Source organism: Anguilla rostrata, chromosome 9, assembly GCF_018555375.3.
Source record: "Anguilla rostrata isolate EN2019 chromosome 9, ASM1855537v3, whole genome shotgun sequence".
NCBI lineage: Eukaryota > Metazoa > Chordata > Actinopteri > Anguilliformes > Anguillidae > Anguilla > Anguilla rostrata.
The window spans coordinates 33118681-33138086 of NC_057941.1; the positions used below are offsets into that span (position 1 = coordinate 33118681).

The 19406-nt window shown below is 43.4% G+C and overlaps 1 protein-coding gene across 1 annotated transcript; it reads left to right on the forward strand.

Annotated features, from left to right (window-relative positions):
- The first annotated feature begins 3382 nt into the window (after positions 1–3382).
- On the forward strand, positions 3383–18936 carry LOC135263623 (CCR4-NOT transcription complex subunit 6). The gene is made up of 12 exons (XM_064351886.1): positions 3383–3542; positions 8768–8889; positions 9620–9806; positions 9941–10026; positions 11660–11764; positions 11857–11925; positions 12371–12528; positions 12707–12861; positions 13401–13555; positions 14134–14367; positions 15094–15296; positions 15591–18936. The coding sequence occupies exons 2-12, from the start codon at positions 8778–8780 to the stop codon at positions 15801–15803; spliced, it is 1677 nt and encodes a 558-aa protein (XP_064207956.1). The 5' UTR covers positions 3383–3542; positions 8768–8777; the 3' UTR covers positions 15804–18936.
- The last annotated feature ends 470 nt before the right edge of the window (positions 18937–19406 follow it).

Here is a 19406-nt window from a genome sequence, read left to right on the forward strand (position 1 = left end):
AACTACGCGGTCGCCCCCTGCACTTGGAACTGTACTTCCCTCTAGGGTTTTCAACACACTTGTCCCTGGTTACGATTATACACTTTGTTGTACGTCCCTCTGAATAAGAGCGTCTGCCAAATGCCTGTAATGTAATGTAATAAGTTGAAGCCAAAGTGAAGTTGACTCTAGGTAAATATGAGCAAAAAGGCCACTTAAATTAACAACACTGGTAATTAACTGTATTTTATGTTTTGTAAATTATAACTGGGAGTACTCACTTGGAGTAAACAGTAGACCTAGTAATTTTATTTCCCAAAAACAGGTGTTAAAATCCCCCAATTTTCAGGACCCTTGCTTTATAAGGATTACACAGTTGAGACCCACATCAATTTTGGCCACACCAGTAGGCATCAGAAGAAGGATGCCTATGTTGAAAGGGGCATCATACGTACAATTAAATATGGTGGAGCTCTTATGTTACGGAGGAATTTTGCATCTACTGGTTCTGGGGCTCTTGCTAATGTCAATTGAATTGTCAAATTCGAAAAGGACTAAAACATTTTGGCCAATAACATGGTAGCACCCCTCAGGACGTTCATAAAAGTTTTCTGAGAACTTGCTTCATCACTTGAAGGTTGCAGGCTTGAATCCCTTAGTGAGGTTCCTCGAGTCTGATTGTTTCGGACGCTCTTCAAATGTACAACATCTGGAAGCATAACATCACTGCAAAAGCTGGTCTGTGCTTACTTCAAGTGTATTGTCTTGCTTTAAATCCAGGTGCCTCTAGTCCAGCCACAATAAAATTGAAACGTGATCAGAAAGCTTCTCTCAGTATCTAAAATATCCTTTGCACACAAAATCTTTCTGAGCCAATCAAAAACATGCACTAAAACTAAATAAATATAAGAAAACTCCAGAATGTGAACTATCTTTAAATGTTGTGCTACATTTCCCTCTGCTGGACATCTTGTTTCATTGCAACACTGCACTCACTGAAAAGCCATCCAAAAATGATCCCAGGCGGCCTGAAACACTTCCAGGTGAAACAGTTATGTCCCGGGCCTGGGTCCCTCCCTCAACTGCATGTCTACCACTTGGTTCTCCCAGCTGGGTGAGAGTACATAAATGTGAGTGTACTTACACAAGTATGTTGTGGGATACCTTGCACACACACCATAGCACTAGATGGATAGTTTTCCGCTCCAGCTCTTGTATGTCCTTTGAAGCCTAGGGGGTCTGCCAGGAGACCTCTAAGGTCCAGGGTGGCATGGTGATGTCTCTTTTGGGGACCAGGAAGTAGTGGGAATAGAATCCAATTTGCTGGCCATTCTGATCCTGCTCCCACACTGCACACTTTGAAAGGAGGAAAGAAGTTTCTCTTCCATAATCACAGCAGACAGCTGTAATATTGAAGCCGATAACCCAGTGCAATCACAGCAGGTATCCAAGGGTTCGATGTGTGCGGGTGCTCCAGGCTGTGGTGTTGGGTGCAGTGGCAGTGGATCAGGCTCCAAGGCCTGTCAAGAGCATAAGGACAGTGTCTGGACTGCAACAGCTGTGGTGTTTTCCCTGAATGCAGGCACACACTTTCAGGTAAGCCCCCATAGTTTCTGAGATAGAATATGGTCATTTACATATCATAGTTCCTCCAAGATCTTCTGGGCTATTTCAAAACAAACTCAAAATTGACTTACAAAAGAAGCCCCAGCAGATGGAAATAATTTTATTCTACATGGAATAACCCAGGGAGTAATCAAACCCAAGAGGTGTAGCATTCAAGGCTGTGTTCAACAGCATGCATCAGCATCCTGTATTCATGTACTTGTCAGTATGTGCTCCTCAGAATACTGGTGAGCTTGTCATCACCTGTTTGTGAACTTTGACCTTTATGATTATTGAGTACATTTATCAAACCTGATGATGCATTTGAAGCCAATGGTATCTCTTGTAACATCTGTACTGAATATGCTGAGATATTTGTTAACTAATACAATCTGCATAACATAACTTTTCACTACTTTCTTTTTTTAAACAAATTTGTCTATGTATGTCGCTATGGTTTTTTGGGATGTTTTTTCCAGGACAGAACTCCATTGCTTTCAGTTACCAGTAGTGCTTATTACATCAGCATTAGAATGTTCATAAAATTCTAATCACATATTTGTGAAGGGTTAAGAGGGTATTGGACCATCACTGTTTTAATTGACCTACAGTAGCTGTTGTCACAATTGGTTACCAGCAGTATGAGCTGTAGTTGCTTACAAGTTTTGGCAAGCACTTCAAATGAATGTCCATACTGCATACATCAAAGTCCTGGACTATGCACTTTAACCCATTATTGCATTTTGCTGATGACGTCTTTCCCTCTGATTATATGTTGGCATCATCTTAGACATAGATGCTTGTGAAATATCAGTATGATGAGCTGTCTTATTCAGTAAAACTCCCACTAAATTTTCCCCTGCGTTCACCTTTTTTTCAAAATCACTGATGTCTGCTTTTGCAGTCATGCATGATAATTATAGACCAACAGGCCCATGCATCATTTTACATGACCCAGTGTCTGCAGGGATGTTACCTGTCACACATGTTTTTTCAACCAGGTTGCTTCTAAGTCAAATGTGGTCTACCATTTGGTCAAGCAAACAGCTGGTTAGCTCCAACTGTGTCAAATGGCTGAGCCACAATCTAATCTTTGATTTATGTGAATCTGAGGCTTAAAGGCTTTGTGAAATACATTTACGACAGCTATTCAGGTAGGAAACTAACCACAGGGTAAAAACATGATTGGAAGTAGTTTCAGATCACGTAAGCTGCCTAAAATAAATAAATAAATAAATAAATAAATAAAAATGTTAGTGTAGTATTGTAGTATAATTTGTTTTTCTAGATAAGAATGTATTCTTAAAGAAAATCCGATCATACTCAACCAGTTAACTTGTTTTAACAAAGGTGACGTGGTAGTATGGTTAGGCATGACATAAGGATATAGCTTTCACTTTTCTCCATGACAAATGTTTTAATCTGTGTATTTTATGGTTGACACGAAATAAAGTTGTCATCTTTGTATCTGTGTATAATCTTATTTGTACACATGACGAAGCAAGCAAAATTATTATTATTAGTAGGCTAGTAGTAATAGCATTGTTTTTTAAAATATTATTGTTATTGTTATTAATGTATTTATTGTACAGCATTATTAATATTATATGTATATTTTTATTATTATTATTATTATTATTATTTTATTATGTGCAGAGCACAGAATTTAAATCAACTGTGAATCTCGTGCTTGAGTTTATGCATATGGAAATTCACACTCACAAGTGTGCCACTGGTATTGAGCGCTCACAGTGCGGAGGCGTTTTAAGAACGAGAGGTCCAATGATTCCACTCGTCACCATATCAGCCAATGAGAACAAGCCTTGTTACCACAAGCCAAAAATCCCACGACCGCCATGATGCTTGTTTGCTCTCTATGTTAAACAGCAGAGGATACATAGTGAATCACAAACAAAGGAAGCACGCAGTCGTCTTCGTCAACTGGTATGCGTTTGCAGGTAAATATAAATATATTGTTGTACACAAATGTATGTGCAAAGTCGTGTGTTGTAACACGCTTTCTTTCTTCTTTGTGATGTCAGCAACGACGGCTAGATAGCTAGCTTGCTAGTAGCAAGCTAACAAAATCTACAACTAGCACAACTATGCTAGTTGGCGAGCTAGATTTACAGCGAACAATTAGTGTAATTTTCGCTTACTCTTAGTCAGTTGGCAACCATTTTCTGTCGTGAAAACGGTTAGCTATCTCATATACGTCAACTGTTGGACCCACGTTTTAGAATTAAAGGACAATTCTATCTTGCTGAGAATTGGTCGGTTAGCTACCTGTGGTGCTAACGTTATTGTTTCGTCGTTGGTTGGTTTTCTAGCTAAAATAAGCGACCCAAATGTCGAGGTAGCTAGCGTAACAAGGCTCCCAAGTTATTACGAGCGCAATATTTTTAAGTATCTCTTGAAGTCGAGTTAACTGGTAGCCCAGGCGGATTGTGTCCTTAATTTAGCTAGACTAGCTAACAAGCCAACGTTCCTCGCTACCCAACTATTGTTCGTTTAGTTGGCTCAGTCTAGCTACTACATTAGCTCACAGTAGTAAAGTTAACTTCAATTGATTATGGGAGTGTGGTTAGTAGGTATTTAGCTAGCTAACGTACAGTGATTGTTTCGGTTACGAGTCGCATATTTGTTGCTAACCGAAGTTAGCGTAGTTTCTCATTTTAGTATGCATCGCCCCATATATGTGTGTAGTTAAGTAATTTGGACCAGTAACCTGAACGCCAGTTTACCTAGCTAACTAGCTAGAATACAATTAACCAAACGAAGAATTCGCTCGGAAGTGTGACGTCATAGAATTGACTAACTAGGTAACATTCGCTCGCTAACTTAAATGAAAGCTGAAGCAGTGTTTTCGGTCATTGATGTGAAAAATTAAACGTTATGCGTTTATTTGCATATAGTTTGTTTCTCCATATGTACGGTGCATATCTGATGTGTGTGCTTGTCTAAGTAACATTGGGCTTGCGTAACATAGCTAACTGCTCGTGTTCTGAGCGGGTTCCAAGGGCTTGAACTGTCACTTTTTTGACTCCGCGAATTAGGATAGCAAACGTTATAATACATTGCCTCAGCTTTTCAACGAGCAGATAGTTGGCTTTGTACTGCCTTGTATATGGATTCATATGTGGGCTATAGGACTGTGATGTTTATACTATACCATCTGAGGGCTTCCCGTTCCGCGGCCTATTTAATTACAGCCATTTTAATTCGTATTATGATGACGGTAAAATCGCCTGATATATCGGCGGAGGAAATTAAATGCTGGATTGACTGACAGGTGAGTCGTCCAGTAATACCAAAATACCGTTCTGTAGTTGGTTGGTGCTCTGCTATTCAAACACAGTAATTTGCAGTACCACATAAATTGTCTTGTGCTTGTTTATTTAGCTACCTTTATTATGCCAATACCATGGTTATGACCCCATATATTCTGACAGCGTTTAATCGTGAACGTATGCATTGGATGACGCACGTTTTGTTTTTATAGCTCGGCCACAAGGACTGCGCTTTAACACGTGCTATAATTCCGTATTAAAATCTGCTCTGTTGAATTGTTTAGGATTTCAATGGATGAGTAGAGCTTTCGTCTTTGCTCTTTCAGTTTATTGTCAGTGGTTTGACATTCTGGTTCAGATACACTTGCAAATAGCTGCCCAGCAGGCAAGATAGTGAATGGTGTGTGTTTGCGTGGCTTGAAACGCGTTTGGTTTCCGGCATTATTGAAATGATGGATGATGGAAAAATTCAGTGAAATGCTTGGGTTTTGAGTGATGTGAATTGTAAGTTCAGTGTTGCCTTACAGTTTTTCATTATGTAAGGAAGCTTTGAAAGTACTGGTACTCCTTACTAAATTAAATGACGTGTTGCAAAAGAAGTATGCTAACCTTGCCTTAATTCAGGAATTTATAGTTCTTCACACTTAGTTTTCTGAAGTTTTTAAAGGTGTTTTACACGTTTTGTATAATCTCAGCCGACTGCAGTTTAATGTTTTTTTTTTGTTGTAATATAATCTATCTCAATTCTTTGCATTGTTGTCTCTTTGGAGTTGGACCTTTTCAGTGAAGGATTGGCTTTATTCATTTTAATGGGACTTGAGATTTTTGTGCTCTTATTGTTAGTCCGTACAGATGTGTAGGTTATTAGTTTAGTGCCTTTTGTTATTTCAAGCCCATGTGCACTCTGCAGTGGAATGTGAATTTGCAGACCTTTTCCCCAGGAAAACATGGTGAGGGTATTTGGCATTTGTTATGTGGTTTGGTTTGGCTGTTATAAAGCCAATGCAAGGGCTAAAACGAGCAGACTCACTGTGCCAGTGCTTGTTTTGAGAGATGATGATAATAATAATAATAATAATAATAATAATAATAATAAGAAGAAGAATAAACACATGATTCCATCAAAGGTGTGTCTTAGTATTTCCAGGTGTGCAAAGCTAAAGATTAGTACATGTGAAAAAATCTGCAAAAGCCTATTAAGTGTACATGGTAGCGATGTGCTTGTGTGTAGTGTTGAAGTGTAGGCTTTCAAGGCAATGCTAGCAGGGTTCCCCCCAGGAAAATGGTTAGTGGATGGGGAAGTGCCTCAGAGGGTACGCAGCGGCGGTGTGAAGTGGGGAGCCGCGGTATTCACATGGCACAGCCTGCACCTGACCTGGTGAAAACATGGCTGCACAGTGCCAATTCTGTTAAATGGTGCCTTTGTGCCTTTTTCCCCTTCCATGGAGATCTGCGGCAGAGGTGTTATTGATTTTTCTCTGATGTTCATGTGGGAATGCTTCTGAATTCAGAGGTGCTGCACCCCTGCTGTTAATACCTGGGGAAAGCCCTGGCTAGAGAATGCTCATAGAGATTTTGTTTAGATAATTTCCTGAAAAAACTGTCTGTTAAATTTTTGTGCGCAGTGCTGTGCAAAAGCAGGGGTATGAACGGTTTGAAACCTGAAATACGAAGTCATCCCAAAAAAGTGGATGCAGTTGATTTTGGTAAACACCCTCTTGTGAAACTCTTGAATTTATCTGGTAAACTAGCGAAATGCTTTTGGCACAGATTAGCACATTTGTTCGTGATGCGAGTGCTTGTTCTTTAACTGAAAAAAAATAACCAAAAATATAAAAATGTTGCATCTGGAAGAAAGGGAATGGTTATAATAATAACAACAATAATAATGTTATTACAATTTGTAATGAATATTTATATATATTGACCCCCTAAAATTTGACAATGACTCCCTTAACTAGTAGTAGGGGCCAGTTTAGCCCCCTCTAAATGAATCCCAGTACCTGTTAAAACTGCATTGAAATCTCAAATAAGCCTTTGCTGAACATTTTGTAACGTGCTTATGTTCCCTGGCCAGTCGTGTAATTAAGCTTTCCGGCCTTCTGTTACGAACATCAGGTCTGTGTCTTAACAAACACAGAGATTATTTTACTCTGTTACGCAGTTTGGACTGAACAGTAGATTGGGTGTAGAAGATTATTGCCTCTCAGCAACGTTCTCTGACCTCACAGAAGGGACTGTGGTTACCGTGACAACTTCAATGTAAGCTAGCCGAACAGAATGCGAGGGCTTGTTACCTTTCCTTCCTGAATGGGAGGAGACTGTAAGTGAAGATGCTGGGGTTTCCCCCTTCAATCGCCGAATAAAATGTACTCCCGGTCTACGTGTGTAGTGTAGGGGCATTCTGGAACTCTTGGATCCTTGGTGTTCTTCTGTGTGACGTGACTACCCAGCAAAGCCTTGCCTATGCTGTAGCATAGCTACTGCTGTTTCTCCCTCTACCTCTCTGCCAGAGCCAGTGCCTGGGACTCTGAAACCACGCATTTCTGCAGAACGCTTGAAGTTCTGTGTCCCTTGCCCTCAAAGCCAAAATATTCCTTGTTAGAATGTAACCGTTATTTTGATGCATCTTGCGTATATTCACTTGTGGGCATTCCTGTGGACTGGAACCTGAGGTCAGTAAGGAGGGAAAACAGAAGTGTTAAATATGAAACACTGTGGGAGCTTGAAGCCAGGGAAATACAGAAGCAGTCTTTGCCTACGGAGTCTGTGTGATATGCAAAGTACATATCAGTAAATAAAATGGGAGACCTGCACTGATGAAAGAAATATGGTTGAGTCCTGAGAATAAGGCCTTGATAGCAAGGGAAAAAAAGAAAAGCTAGCGCTCTTTAAAAAAATTAATGAAAAAAGCAGTGCAGATATTACAGATTTGTGTGTTGGTCATCATTTGCACCATTACTCCAGACGTATATGTTTGCAAACAGCGTGGGGACGTAGTGTTGTTCTGTCTTTCCAGTAAATCAACAGGAGAGCCATTTTAATGGCCCAGATTGGTGCTGAACAGCGGGGAAGACTGGGTTGCTTACGTCTAGTGAATGTGTGCCGGACCGCATTTTTCAGCTGGATTAATCGGTGCGCTCTTAGAGCTCTGCTTGCTTTTTGGCTGCTGGATGAATCGGCTGCAGTGAGCTTTTGTGGTCTGTGTGTAGCAGTCACCGTTGCAGCGGTAAGACCTCAGTCCAGTCCCGTTTTGCTCTGGGGGATGTTTCAAACTCTTGTTATCTGCTGGTAAATGATCACGCTGCTTGTTTTTGTGTGGTGTGCGTTTGTGTAAGTGATACATGACAGAAGCTCCAGTGGTTAGAAGTTAACTGTGATAGCAAAGCAGCAAGGCCCTGCATGGTAGCCAGTGCTAGCCACGGTAGCGAATGTTACTGAGCTCTGTCATAAGAAATTGACTTTTCATAGAAAAAAACGTTCCTAAAGCCTTATCCAGTTCTTAAAGCTTCATAAGCAAAGATCCACATTCAAAGGTCCATTTGTACTGTATTTCAGACGAGCTAATGTTTATTGTTAAGAACTATCAAATGGAATAAGAGGATAATACAGGATATTTGCAATTATTTCTTTCTTGTTGTTAATGTTAATATTAATGCTCCTCATTCAGATATATTCTAATGTTTTTAAATGAATAAGTTCAGATTCTATTTTTATTTCTGGGTGGCAGCCCTTATTCCTGAGGATTTTATTAATGTAAGTTGTAGGTTGAAGGGAGAAAAAAAAACGCAAAGAAATGATTTTGTGTTTTCGGGTCTTTTTACGAGGACACCACATTCCGAGGGGTGTTAACGCTCGGTTTGTGATGAAAGTTTTCCCCCCTTCGTCCACAGTATCACAGGGATGCCCAAGGAAAAATATGACCCGCCAGACCCCAGGCGGATGTACACCATAATGTCCACTGAAGAGGCAGCCAACGGGAAGAAATCGTACTGGGCGGAGCTCGAGATCAGCGGTGAGTCTGATTGGTGGCCGAGGCCGAGGCTAAGGCTAGCGCTGAGAAGTGTGTACGCATTTAAAAACGGTCCTGCTGAATGATCTGCAGGAAACTCAATGGCTACCTCAAGCGTATAATAGTGACACATAAGATATTATGATGTTTTAGCATAGGCCCACATCACTGTGGCTTGTGAATTATGTTAAAGCATTATCTCAGCATTGTGCAGGTAACCATCTTTGATTCTGCCAGCTGTAAGTAACTTTCAGCCCTTTAGTGCTTGGGCGATAGATTGGCTAAAGAGTCACTCTACCATATTTCCATGGTCAAAAAGAGACTTCAAATACCTGCAGGCACAGCGGTCCTCAAAGCCTGGATTCTGACATTCCTGGTTTAGAGGGTTTTTTTTTTGTAATGGCACCAAGGAACTTGAAGACAATTGAAGACGTTTGCCTGAGCTGAAAACTTCAGTGCTTACACTGTACTGTAAAATCTCTTTTTAAATCTCTTTAATTTTTAGGGAGCTTAGCTTTTATTTGTCATGTCTGTGCGACAGATGCAATGTGCTATAATGCTTATGTTTGTTCAGAATCTGTTTTGTTGCTTAGTTAGCTGAATAAGACCCAGCGCTGCCTGGTGTTGTTTTCCTTCATTTGAAGTGTTCTCTTGAGAATCTGCTTATGGTCCTCCTCGCTGCTGTTTGTTTGAATGCTGAATTTTTTTCCCGCTCTTCCCTTTCCTGTTCCAGGTAAAGTGCGGAGTCTGAGCACGGCATTGTGGTCCCTCACCCACCTCACAGCACTGCACATCAGCGACAACTCTCTGTCCCGCATCCCGCCCGACATCGCCAAATTACACAATCTGGTGTACCTCGACCTTTCGTCCAATAAGATCAGGAGCCTGCCGGCCGAGCTTGGCAACATGGTGTCTCTCAGGTGAGAACTACATCTCCCATGATTCCTCACAACACTCGCAGAAGCCCAGGGTTGTCCACAGAGAATCATTGACTCTTTTTTTTTTTTTTTTGTGCTGGTAAGTAATGAACTGAAATGTTCTGCTCTGATTTCAGGGAACTGCTTTTAAATAACAACCAGCTGCGGGTTCTGCCTTTCGAACTGGGAAAGCTCTTCCAGTTACAGACACTGGGACTAAAAGGTGCGTGTCACTTGTAAGCGCTCTCGTTATCACGAGATGATTTTATAATTATAAATTATTTTTTAATTTTTTACTTTGCATTTAGCTTGCTTTTTTATATTGCCAATTTTGCCTGTTCTTTGTTTATGTGTACTCAAGTATTTTGATATTAACCCTTTAAGGTGCGAGATCACAAATTTGTGATTAGAATGTGATTAACTGAACATTCTAATGCTGATGAAACAACCATTGGTAAGCGCCAGTTCTAGAACACTGACAAAGGTTTAAACTGAATATTGAAGTATTCTTAGTACGTCACGAGTCGCATCCCTCTATTAAAGCAGGTATGGAGTCATGTGAAATGTACGTCCTACTTGATTGGCCCAGTGTATTTCTGTCTCTCACTAATCACAGACATGAATGTTATATCTGGACAGAAGAAAGCGGTACTAGTATTGTCTGAAAGGATTGTTGGAAAAAATGTAACAATGGACTCTGATGAGGGCAGTTATTTGATTGTTCTTCACAAGCAATGTAAAAAACGTAACTAATGTAGTTAGTGGGAAGATTCACCTGTCCATTACGTGGCTTATTTTGGTTACTTCGATTACCATGTTTGAGAAAGATAAATGGCTTTATTTCAGGTCCATGTAAATGGATGATTCAGAAAATGTAGTATAGATTAAGACCAGCATTCAAAATTCTGTGTGTGTGTGTGTGTGTGTGTGTGTGTGTGTGTGTGTGTGTGTGTGAGCGTGCTGCGGCGCGACTTTGTTTGTGTGTGTGTGCACGGCACGCCCACACAACACACACACACACGTATCTGTTCGCAGCTAATCTCACATACTACTGGGCTGATCATCCTAATACTTGTTGTGCATGCTGGCAGCAGGCTAAGGACCTGAATTCTCGAATATTTTGTAAATCGGTCAACGACAAGTATTTTATTTGAATTCATTTCCATCATTGTCCATTGAAATACATTTAGTTCTAACTCCTCACTCCTCCTAATTGGCCCGTAGGGGCAGCAAGTGCTCAACAACTGCTTCCGTTTGGAATGAAATACCAGCGATGTAAAATGTCAATTTCAACGTTAAAATGCCAACAAAATAATCCGCCAACTAATGGCGTACGGTAATGTTTGAATCTCTGGAAATTATTTTGTTGGCATTTTCACGTTGAAATTGATATTTTACATCGCTGGACTTTTGGAATTATTCCCGTCCAGATTGTTCCTGTCCAGATTTGCAACGAAGGTGTCAGACTAACATCAACGTTAGCTCTGTCTAACACATTCGTGGCTCATATGAATGAAATTAGCTAACATGTCACCACCTTTAGCGTTTCTTCACTGAATCAGATTTTTTGGGCTTTTCAGTGGCACATGGTAAAAACTTGTAATATTGTATTTGTCTGGTTGCATTGATTGTGTAGCCTCTATTGTTGCATCAGCAAAGTTAACACACCTGGCGGAGACCTGCACTCTACTGAGTGCACTTTTCTAGTTACTTAAGAGATGCTTCTCTTGATAGGGAATTACTGCTGTTCTTTACTTTCAAGCCGTTGTAGTGTTTTAGAGCTGGACTGCGTGGGTGTGGATGTAGATGATGTGCACAGTCGGTGGTAGTAAAGATGAAGAACTCTCTCTCTGCAGGAAACCCTCTAGCACAAGAAATCGTGAACCTGTACCAGGAACCTGATGGAACCCGTCGACTGCTCAACTACCTGCTGGACAACCTGGCGGGCACCAACAAACGCAGTGAGTGCATCTCCCTCTGCTTGAAGCACCGCCGTTTGTGTTTGGCTTGGGTTTGTAATTGTTTGTGCCTAACCCCCCCACCCCCACCCCAGCCTCCACAGAGCAGCCCCCTCCCCGGAACTGGATCATACTGCAGGAAGCCGACCGGACACGGCCGGCAGGTGAGACCCAATTCCCCAGCTTTTTTTTTTTTTTACCTATTCATCCTCTGACCTGTTTGCTAGTTCAGTGTAAGGCAGGGCTGCCCAGCCTGTTCGTACAGATCTACCATCCTGACTGTTTTCATTTCAACCCCAATTTGACACACCTGATTCTACTAATCTAATAATTAATGAATGAGCCGTACCTTGCTAGGGGTGGAATGAAAACCCGCAGGATGGTAGATCTCCAGGAGCAGGGTTGGGCAGCCCTGCTGTCAGGGTTCAGGAACGGTTGGAACAAAGAAGAATCATTGTGCAAGGCTACTCTAACCTGCATTTCTTCAGCCAAATACTGCAATAATTAGAAAAATTGAACGCTCTGTCCCTCATGATAAGATGAGAACAAGTCAATCATGTGGCAGCTATGCATTAACTGGACCCCCCCTTTCCTCTCCCCCCCCGGCAGCTCTGTTCTCAGTGATGTGCTACAACGTGCTCTGCGACAAGTACGCCACGCGCCAGCTCTACGGCTACTGCCCGTCCTGGGCCCTCAACTGGGAGTACAGGAAGAAGTCCATCATGCAGGAGATCCTCAGCTGCAACGCCGACATCATCAGCCTGCAGGTGAGAGGGAGGGAAGAGCGGGCGTTGGGTGGGCGGAGCTCGGCCCGTCGCCGCGGCTGCGTTTTGTTGCGTTTAGGTGAAAATCGCTGTCGTGCTGTCGGTTTACTTTTACATTCATTTGTAGTCCTGTCCCCACAACTTTGGCTTTATGACTTCATGAAACGTTTGTCGCTTGCAGGAGGTGGAGACGGAGCAGTACTATCATTACTTCCTGGTGGAGCTGAAGGAGCACGGGTACGAGGGGTTCTTCAGCCCCAAGTCCCGGGCCAGGACCATGTCCGAGTCGGACCGCAAGCACGTGGACGGCTGTGCGGTATTCTTTAAGACCGAAAAGTGGGTGGACCGGCACGGTCGCTGCACCGTTTCTTCTAATGTGCGCTGGTTTTCCAAGTCTGCATCAGACTTTGAAAACTATACTTTCCAAAGTAAAATATACATTCCATTTTTAACACTTGTAAACTTCAGGCACTCTAGCACATAGCAGAGATTAGTGAAAAACCTTAACAGGAAGTGAATTAAAAACGCTTAACTGGTTTCGAACACACAATGTCTTCCTCATACATTGTGTGTTTGGCATGAATAGAGGGCGTGGTTCTTTTCCGTTTTTTAATTGACATTCGCCATATATTTTTTCGAAGGTGGAAGTCACTTATTTTGTGTGTGCGTGCATGTAGATGTGTGTGTGCGACTGCATAATTACTGAGGGAGGTTAGGAAATGTAACTTAACTCGTAAAGCGAGCAGGGAACATCCTGACCTGGTGTTGAGTTCTCTGTAAGCAGGCGCTGTTCTGTAATGGCACGAATGCTTTGCTTTAACAGCAGCCCCCTTCCTGGGGTCCCCACATTAACCCTCGGCTGTCGGTGCCCGCAGGTTCAGCCAGGTGCAGAAGCACACGGTGGAGTTTAACCAGCTGGCCATGGCCAACTCGGAGGGCTCGGAGGCCATGCTGAACCGAGTCATGACCAAGGACAACATCGGCGTGGCCGTCCTGCTGGAGCTGCGTAAGGAGGTGATGGAGCAGTGCGGTGAGTACAGGCGTGTACGCGCACACGCATGAGCACACACATGCACGCGCACACAGACGAGCACACACGTGCACACACGCGCACGCTCACACATACGCACACACACACACACACGTGCACATGCACACACACACAGACGCGCACACGTACGCTCACACACGCACACACACACACATGTGCACATGCACACACACACAGACACGCACCCAAAAATGCGTGTATGCGCGTGCACCCAAATACACGGGGAATGTCTCGCACATCCACACATTTCCATCTTGAGGGAACCGCCGTGGTAATCTTGGTCCACATGCTTGATAAAGTTTTCTGAAATTTATGCATTTAAAAAATTTCTCAGGCCTGTGTGTGCCCCAAGTGCATAATTTTACTAGTGTTTTATTGTGCCCTACCTGCAGTGACACAGGGCTTTGAATAAAAGGCTTGAATATTAAAGAAAGTGATGAGAACGTCTTTCAGCAACATATGCAAAACTGCAAGTATCATGTAAAATGGGCCGTGATGGGCCAGTGGACCACGTTCTCCATTACGGCTCTAGAGGATTTTCCCTTGCCTCTCTCCAGTGGGGAAGTCTGTGCCCAGCATGGAAAAGCAGCTGGTCCTGGTGGCCAACGCGCACATGCACTGGGACCCCGAGTACTCGGACGTGAAGCTGGTGCAGACCATGATGTTCCTGTCTGAGGTGAAGAACATCGTGGACAAGGCCACGCGCAGCCTCAAGCTGTCCTCCATCTCCGGGGAGACCAACGGCATCCCGCTGGTGCTGTGCGCCGACCTCAACTCGCTGCCCGACTCTGGTGAGCGCATGAGGGGGAGGGGGCCTGGCGTATTCATTCTGTCATTGTTTAGGGGACTAGTGTGTGCAGTGTTCTTTTGGGGTTTTCTCCCCATGCCTCTTAGGGCAGGGGGTAGGTGGGCATGCTAAATTTCTTAAATAATTTCATGGAAAATATTTTGGAGTGCTCACCTGACAATGGTGAAATATTTATGGCATCATTGTCAAGAAGTCTTTAAACGATGTTGACCTGGGATTGGCGTTGGACATGAACGAGTCGCTGCTATACGATGCTTGCTAATTAGAGCCAATATCAAATCCAAAATTAACATTGAACCAGTTGTTCTGCTGAGCTAGCCAAGATTGGTCTGCTTGAGTTTGCTGTCTAATTAACTAGAGATGCTTCTGGGATGGGAATTGATCAGTGATCACCCTTAAGAAGCTTCCTTGATATCTCTAAAAGTAACTAATGGTTATAGTGGTGTTATTTTGTAAATTATCGGGTAAGTCAAACATTCATTGAAGCAAGGAAGCTACTTGCTTGTAGAGTGTTGTGCAGGATTAACAGTGTCAGTAATGCTGTGCGGTGTGCTCAAGGTTTAGTTTCTGCTTGACAGCCTGGACTTGAGAACGCAGCTGCAAGCGCTGCTCGATACAGCTCAAAATGGCAAGCGACAGCGCGTCAATGTGTCCTAGAGTAAAATGAGCGTAGTGGATGACCGGCGCCTGTCCATGTGTCTGTCCGCAGGCGTGGTGGAGTACCTGAGCACGGGCGGGGTGGACTGCACTCACAAGGACTTCAAGGAGCTGCGCTACATCGACAGCCTGACAAACTTCAACTGCAACGGGAAGAACAGCACGTCCAACGGCCGCATCACCCATGCTTTCAAGCTCAAGAGCGCCTACGATAATGGCCTCATGCCTTACACCAACTACACCTTCGACTTCAAGGTGAGCTCCATAAGGGCCTGTTACTTACACCACCTACACCTTCGACTTCAAGGTGAGCTCCATAAGGGCCTGTTACCCTACACCAACTACACCTTCGACTTCGAGGTGAGCTCGCCTGCTTCCGCGTCCCTCGACCTCTGACCCCGGTCGCTTCGGCTGGGCGGAGTTTGGCGGGAACGAGAATGCCTGAAGAGACCAGTCGGAATCAAGCATTAAATAAAGCCATGTAATATTGTAGGATGACGTAACAGCACTCTGGTCAGTTTTAACCGCATTTTTCTCTTGTCGTTTCAGGGTGTCATTGACTACATTTTCTACTCCCAGCCTCTGCTCAATGTTTTGGGTGTCCTGGGGCCCCTGGATCCCCAGTGGCTTCATGAGAACAATATCAGCGGCTGCCCACACCCCCACGTCCCCTCCGATCACTTCTCTTTGTTTGCACAACTGGAGCTGGCCCTGCCCTACCCGCCGCCGCTCAACGGGATCCACCTGCCCAGCCGCAGGTAGTCCTCCGAGCCACCGGGGGGAGTCGCTGCTCACAGCTCCGCTCAGTTTTGTAAACTTCAGAAGAAACCCAAAATCTGTACTCATCTTGAGTAATACACCAGACGAGTGGGATATGGCCAACAGATTTTTTTTTCTTTTTTTTTTTCTTTCTTTTTTTCTTTTCCTAAATGATTTCACAGATTTTAATTTGAACAAATGCTGAAGTCAATCTTTGTAAAAATGCCGACCATCTTTTCAGACATAATGTGTAACGTCCCACTCCCCGGCTTCATTCGTGTTGCTATGCCGTAAAGGACCACGGCGATGATCAGGTAGTACCTCTGTAGCCGTCTGGATACGTGCAGTCGTCACGCCTAGAGTCTGTAGTAAGTTTTAAAACAAAGAGAAAATGTCGTTTGTTCATGGGAGAACCCATCGTGCAGAAATCCAGTTAAGAGAAAAAAGAAGCCAAACAAGCTTGAGTTCCCAGAGTAAAAACAAACATGAATAAATTAACAGCTGTTAACCGTACGGCTGCTTTGGCCTATATTCCCAAGGTGGTTTGAGTGCACCCCCCCCAACCCCTGGTTTAGCCCCATCCTGTGTGATGCTATGTTTTCTGTGGGAGACTTTTTTGCTGTAGGAGGGAGCAGGCCCGACTGGCTGGTGCGTTTTTTTTAACAAGTTCTCCTGGTGCTATACGAGCCCTGTCCACCAGCGTTGCACTCTACCAATTGGTGCTGACCGCACTGGGCCGTCTCCTGCAAGCAAAGGGTTAATGACATCAGCCACAGGGCACACACCATCACACAGTGCATCCCGGCCCCAGCGGTCATATTAAAGAGAAGACTTCAGATTAGCTTTGTTTTGTGGGCAGACATCATTGCCGTGGTCCCCCGTTCCATTTTATCGTGACGTATTTTTCCAAGTTTCCCTTTAAGGCGGGATGAGGTGAACGGCTGCACGTAGCCGCGGCACGCTGCCACAGAGCCGCCACCTTCAGGTAAAAAAACGAAAAGAAAAAAAACGCAGCGGGACGTGGGCCAGGCGTGCGTCCGTCTGCGCTGAGCCGCGCTAACGCTACGTCAGCGGGTTCAGCGCTCAGGCGGTCACCGCGGTTACGGGTGAACAGATGTCATCTCAGCCTTTTTTACTACAGGGAGGGGGGCTCTTTTGGGCACCAGCACACACACGTACACACATGGACATGCACACACACGCATACACGCACGCACACACACACACACGCAGATTTGTAGCACTGTTTCAGAGGCCAGTAGTGTCCTTCCCTGGCCATAACTGCACCCTCCTCTCCAGGGGCTTTTCCTACAGATGTTTGTATAACGTTGACGTAGCTGAAGTTTGGATTCCGCCTTTACATGATTGTATATGAACCACAGAAGACCTGATCTGTGTGGCATTTTTGTACTAAGAATTATGATCAGATTTAGAGACAAAAAAAAAGATTGTATTGTAAACTAAGGTGACATTTGTATCTGTTTTAAGGTGTTTAAAAATGTATATATGAAAGACCAGCTTGTACTAGAGTTAAAAACAGAGGATGTTTCTGGGTTCTCACCTCTGCTCTCTTCTCAGTGACTATTTCTAGGTGTACTGCTGTTTTTTTTTTGTTTTTAATTAATGAAGACTTTGCACTCCAAATTCGGATTCGGACTAAACCAAATTTGTCTCAAGAATCTTCTTTACCATAAAGAAGTTTGTCTTGGGTAACTGGCTCAAATGCACGGCTAGAGATGGTCTTGTGAGACTGACCAGAAAGCGACTGTTCTCACGCCCCTCGGGCTGCAGAGAGCTCACGTATCGCCGCCCTGGTGGTGACGAGGTGGAAAGAACAGCTGTGCAAGCTCATTCGCACCACAGTGGGAACTGCAGCACGTGAACAGGCCAATACCCAAACCGCCTCTGAGTATGTGTAGTGTGTGTTTATATATATATATATATATATATATATATATGTATATATACACACACACACACACACTAGAAATATGCAGTGTGTATGTCTATATATGTACACACGCAGTTAAAGCATTTGTGGATGTTTTATTAGAGGTCTTTTTTATGGGTTGTAGGAATATTTCTGTCTTTTTTGTTGAACTCACAATCAGGTAATGTGCGACAGAGTTTGGCCTTTTTCTTTTTTTAAAAAGCTGCTTAACCTGGTACCTGCTTACGTCTCTGCAGTGCTCTCGTTCTGATATATTTCCCTGTCTTCTGTTTTAATAACACGATATTAAATGCGCGCGATGCTGCAGTGTCCCTTAGAGCCCCGCCCCTCTTGGTGTCATTCTAAAAATCACTGTACGGAGCCCCGCCCCCCTCCCCCCGCCGTTATCTCAGGCTGTTCTTCTCTCAGTAGTTTAGTTTGGATCTGTGTCCTTTTCTACGGCTGTATCCTCCGCTCTGCGTAGTGCCATCTAATGCTTACCGCCAGAAAGCCAAGTGTAAAGATGGAAGCCCTCCTCTTGCCACAACCGCGTTAAGAGATGTTTTTTAGGGGGGTGGGGTGGGAAAGCAAAGGGTGCCATTTTCCCTCTTTCCGGGTGTGTTCCTGCTCCCCCCGTGGGCCAGAAGTGGTGTGGTCCAAGCTTGTCATTTTAATGATGTTCTCTGAGGACCACATCGGTCCTGTACAATCATCCATTGAGAGGGGAAAAAGAGAAAAAAAACATGAAATGTGTAAATTTTTCAGTGTGCTAAGAATATTCCATGGAAGCTGTTCTTTGCTCAATTTTCATGTTTTTTTTTTGTTTTACTTATTTTAAATGAAATTGATTGACAAGCACTTAAAGTAGATCACCAGTGCAGCTACCCTCTGGAAAAGGAATCTTATATAAAACCCTCTTTTTAAAACTGTGCTTTTGCCATTGTGCAAAAGTGAATTTTAATCTTTTTTATTGTTACTCTGCGTAAAGAGGAAAATGGGGGAAGCGGTGGATCTGTCATCCTCGTCCAGGACCTGTTTTTTTCTCTGCTTTTTTCTTTCTTTTTTTTGTTTGTTTCGAACAAAAGTAAAACGTGGGGACTATTATGTTGAATTGCAAATAGTGTTGTAGTATGTTGGAAAAAATAGCTTTTTTTTTGTAAAGTGTGAATAAAAGTTGTATCTCTTGTTTCCTTTCTTTAAAACAAATTGTGTTGTTCCTGTGTATGTATGTGTGACCAAGTATCCAATAGTACTTTCTTTTCACTGTTCCCCCCCCCCCCCCTTATATACTCAAACCAAAAGATTTTTTTTCCCCCAGAAAAATGTTAGCATCTGGTATTAAAGAGGTGTGTGATAGCTAGCTTTGATTGTACAGAAGCCATCTTTTAACATTTATTTTAGGGAGAAGGATAGTTGCAAGTGTTTACAAAATCAGATTTAAAAAAAAATGTATATAGCGGTAAATACAGTTGGCTTATTTTGAAAGTTGCGTTTAGGCTAGCGGGCTGTGTATCTGTCAGCAGGCACTGCGGCCCTTCTGTTAACGTGGTGTGATAATGGTGATGGGACAGGTCTCAAAGACCCCATTGTGGGCGGGGCCTTATCGGGTTGCTTTTTGCACCAAACACGATCCCTGGTTTAAGGTGCACGAAGGCTCCGCCCCCTTTTTTATTTGG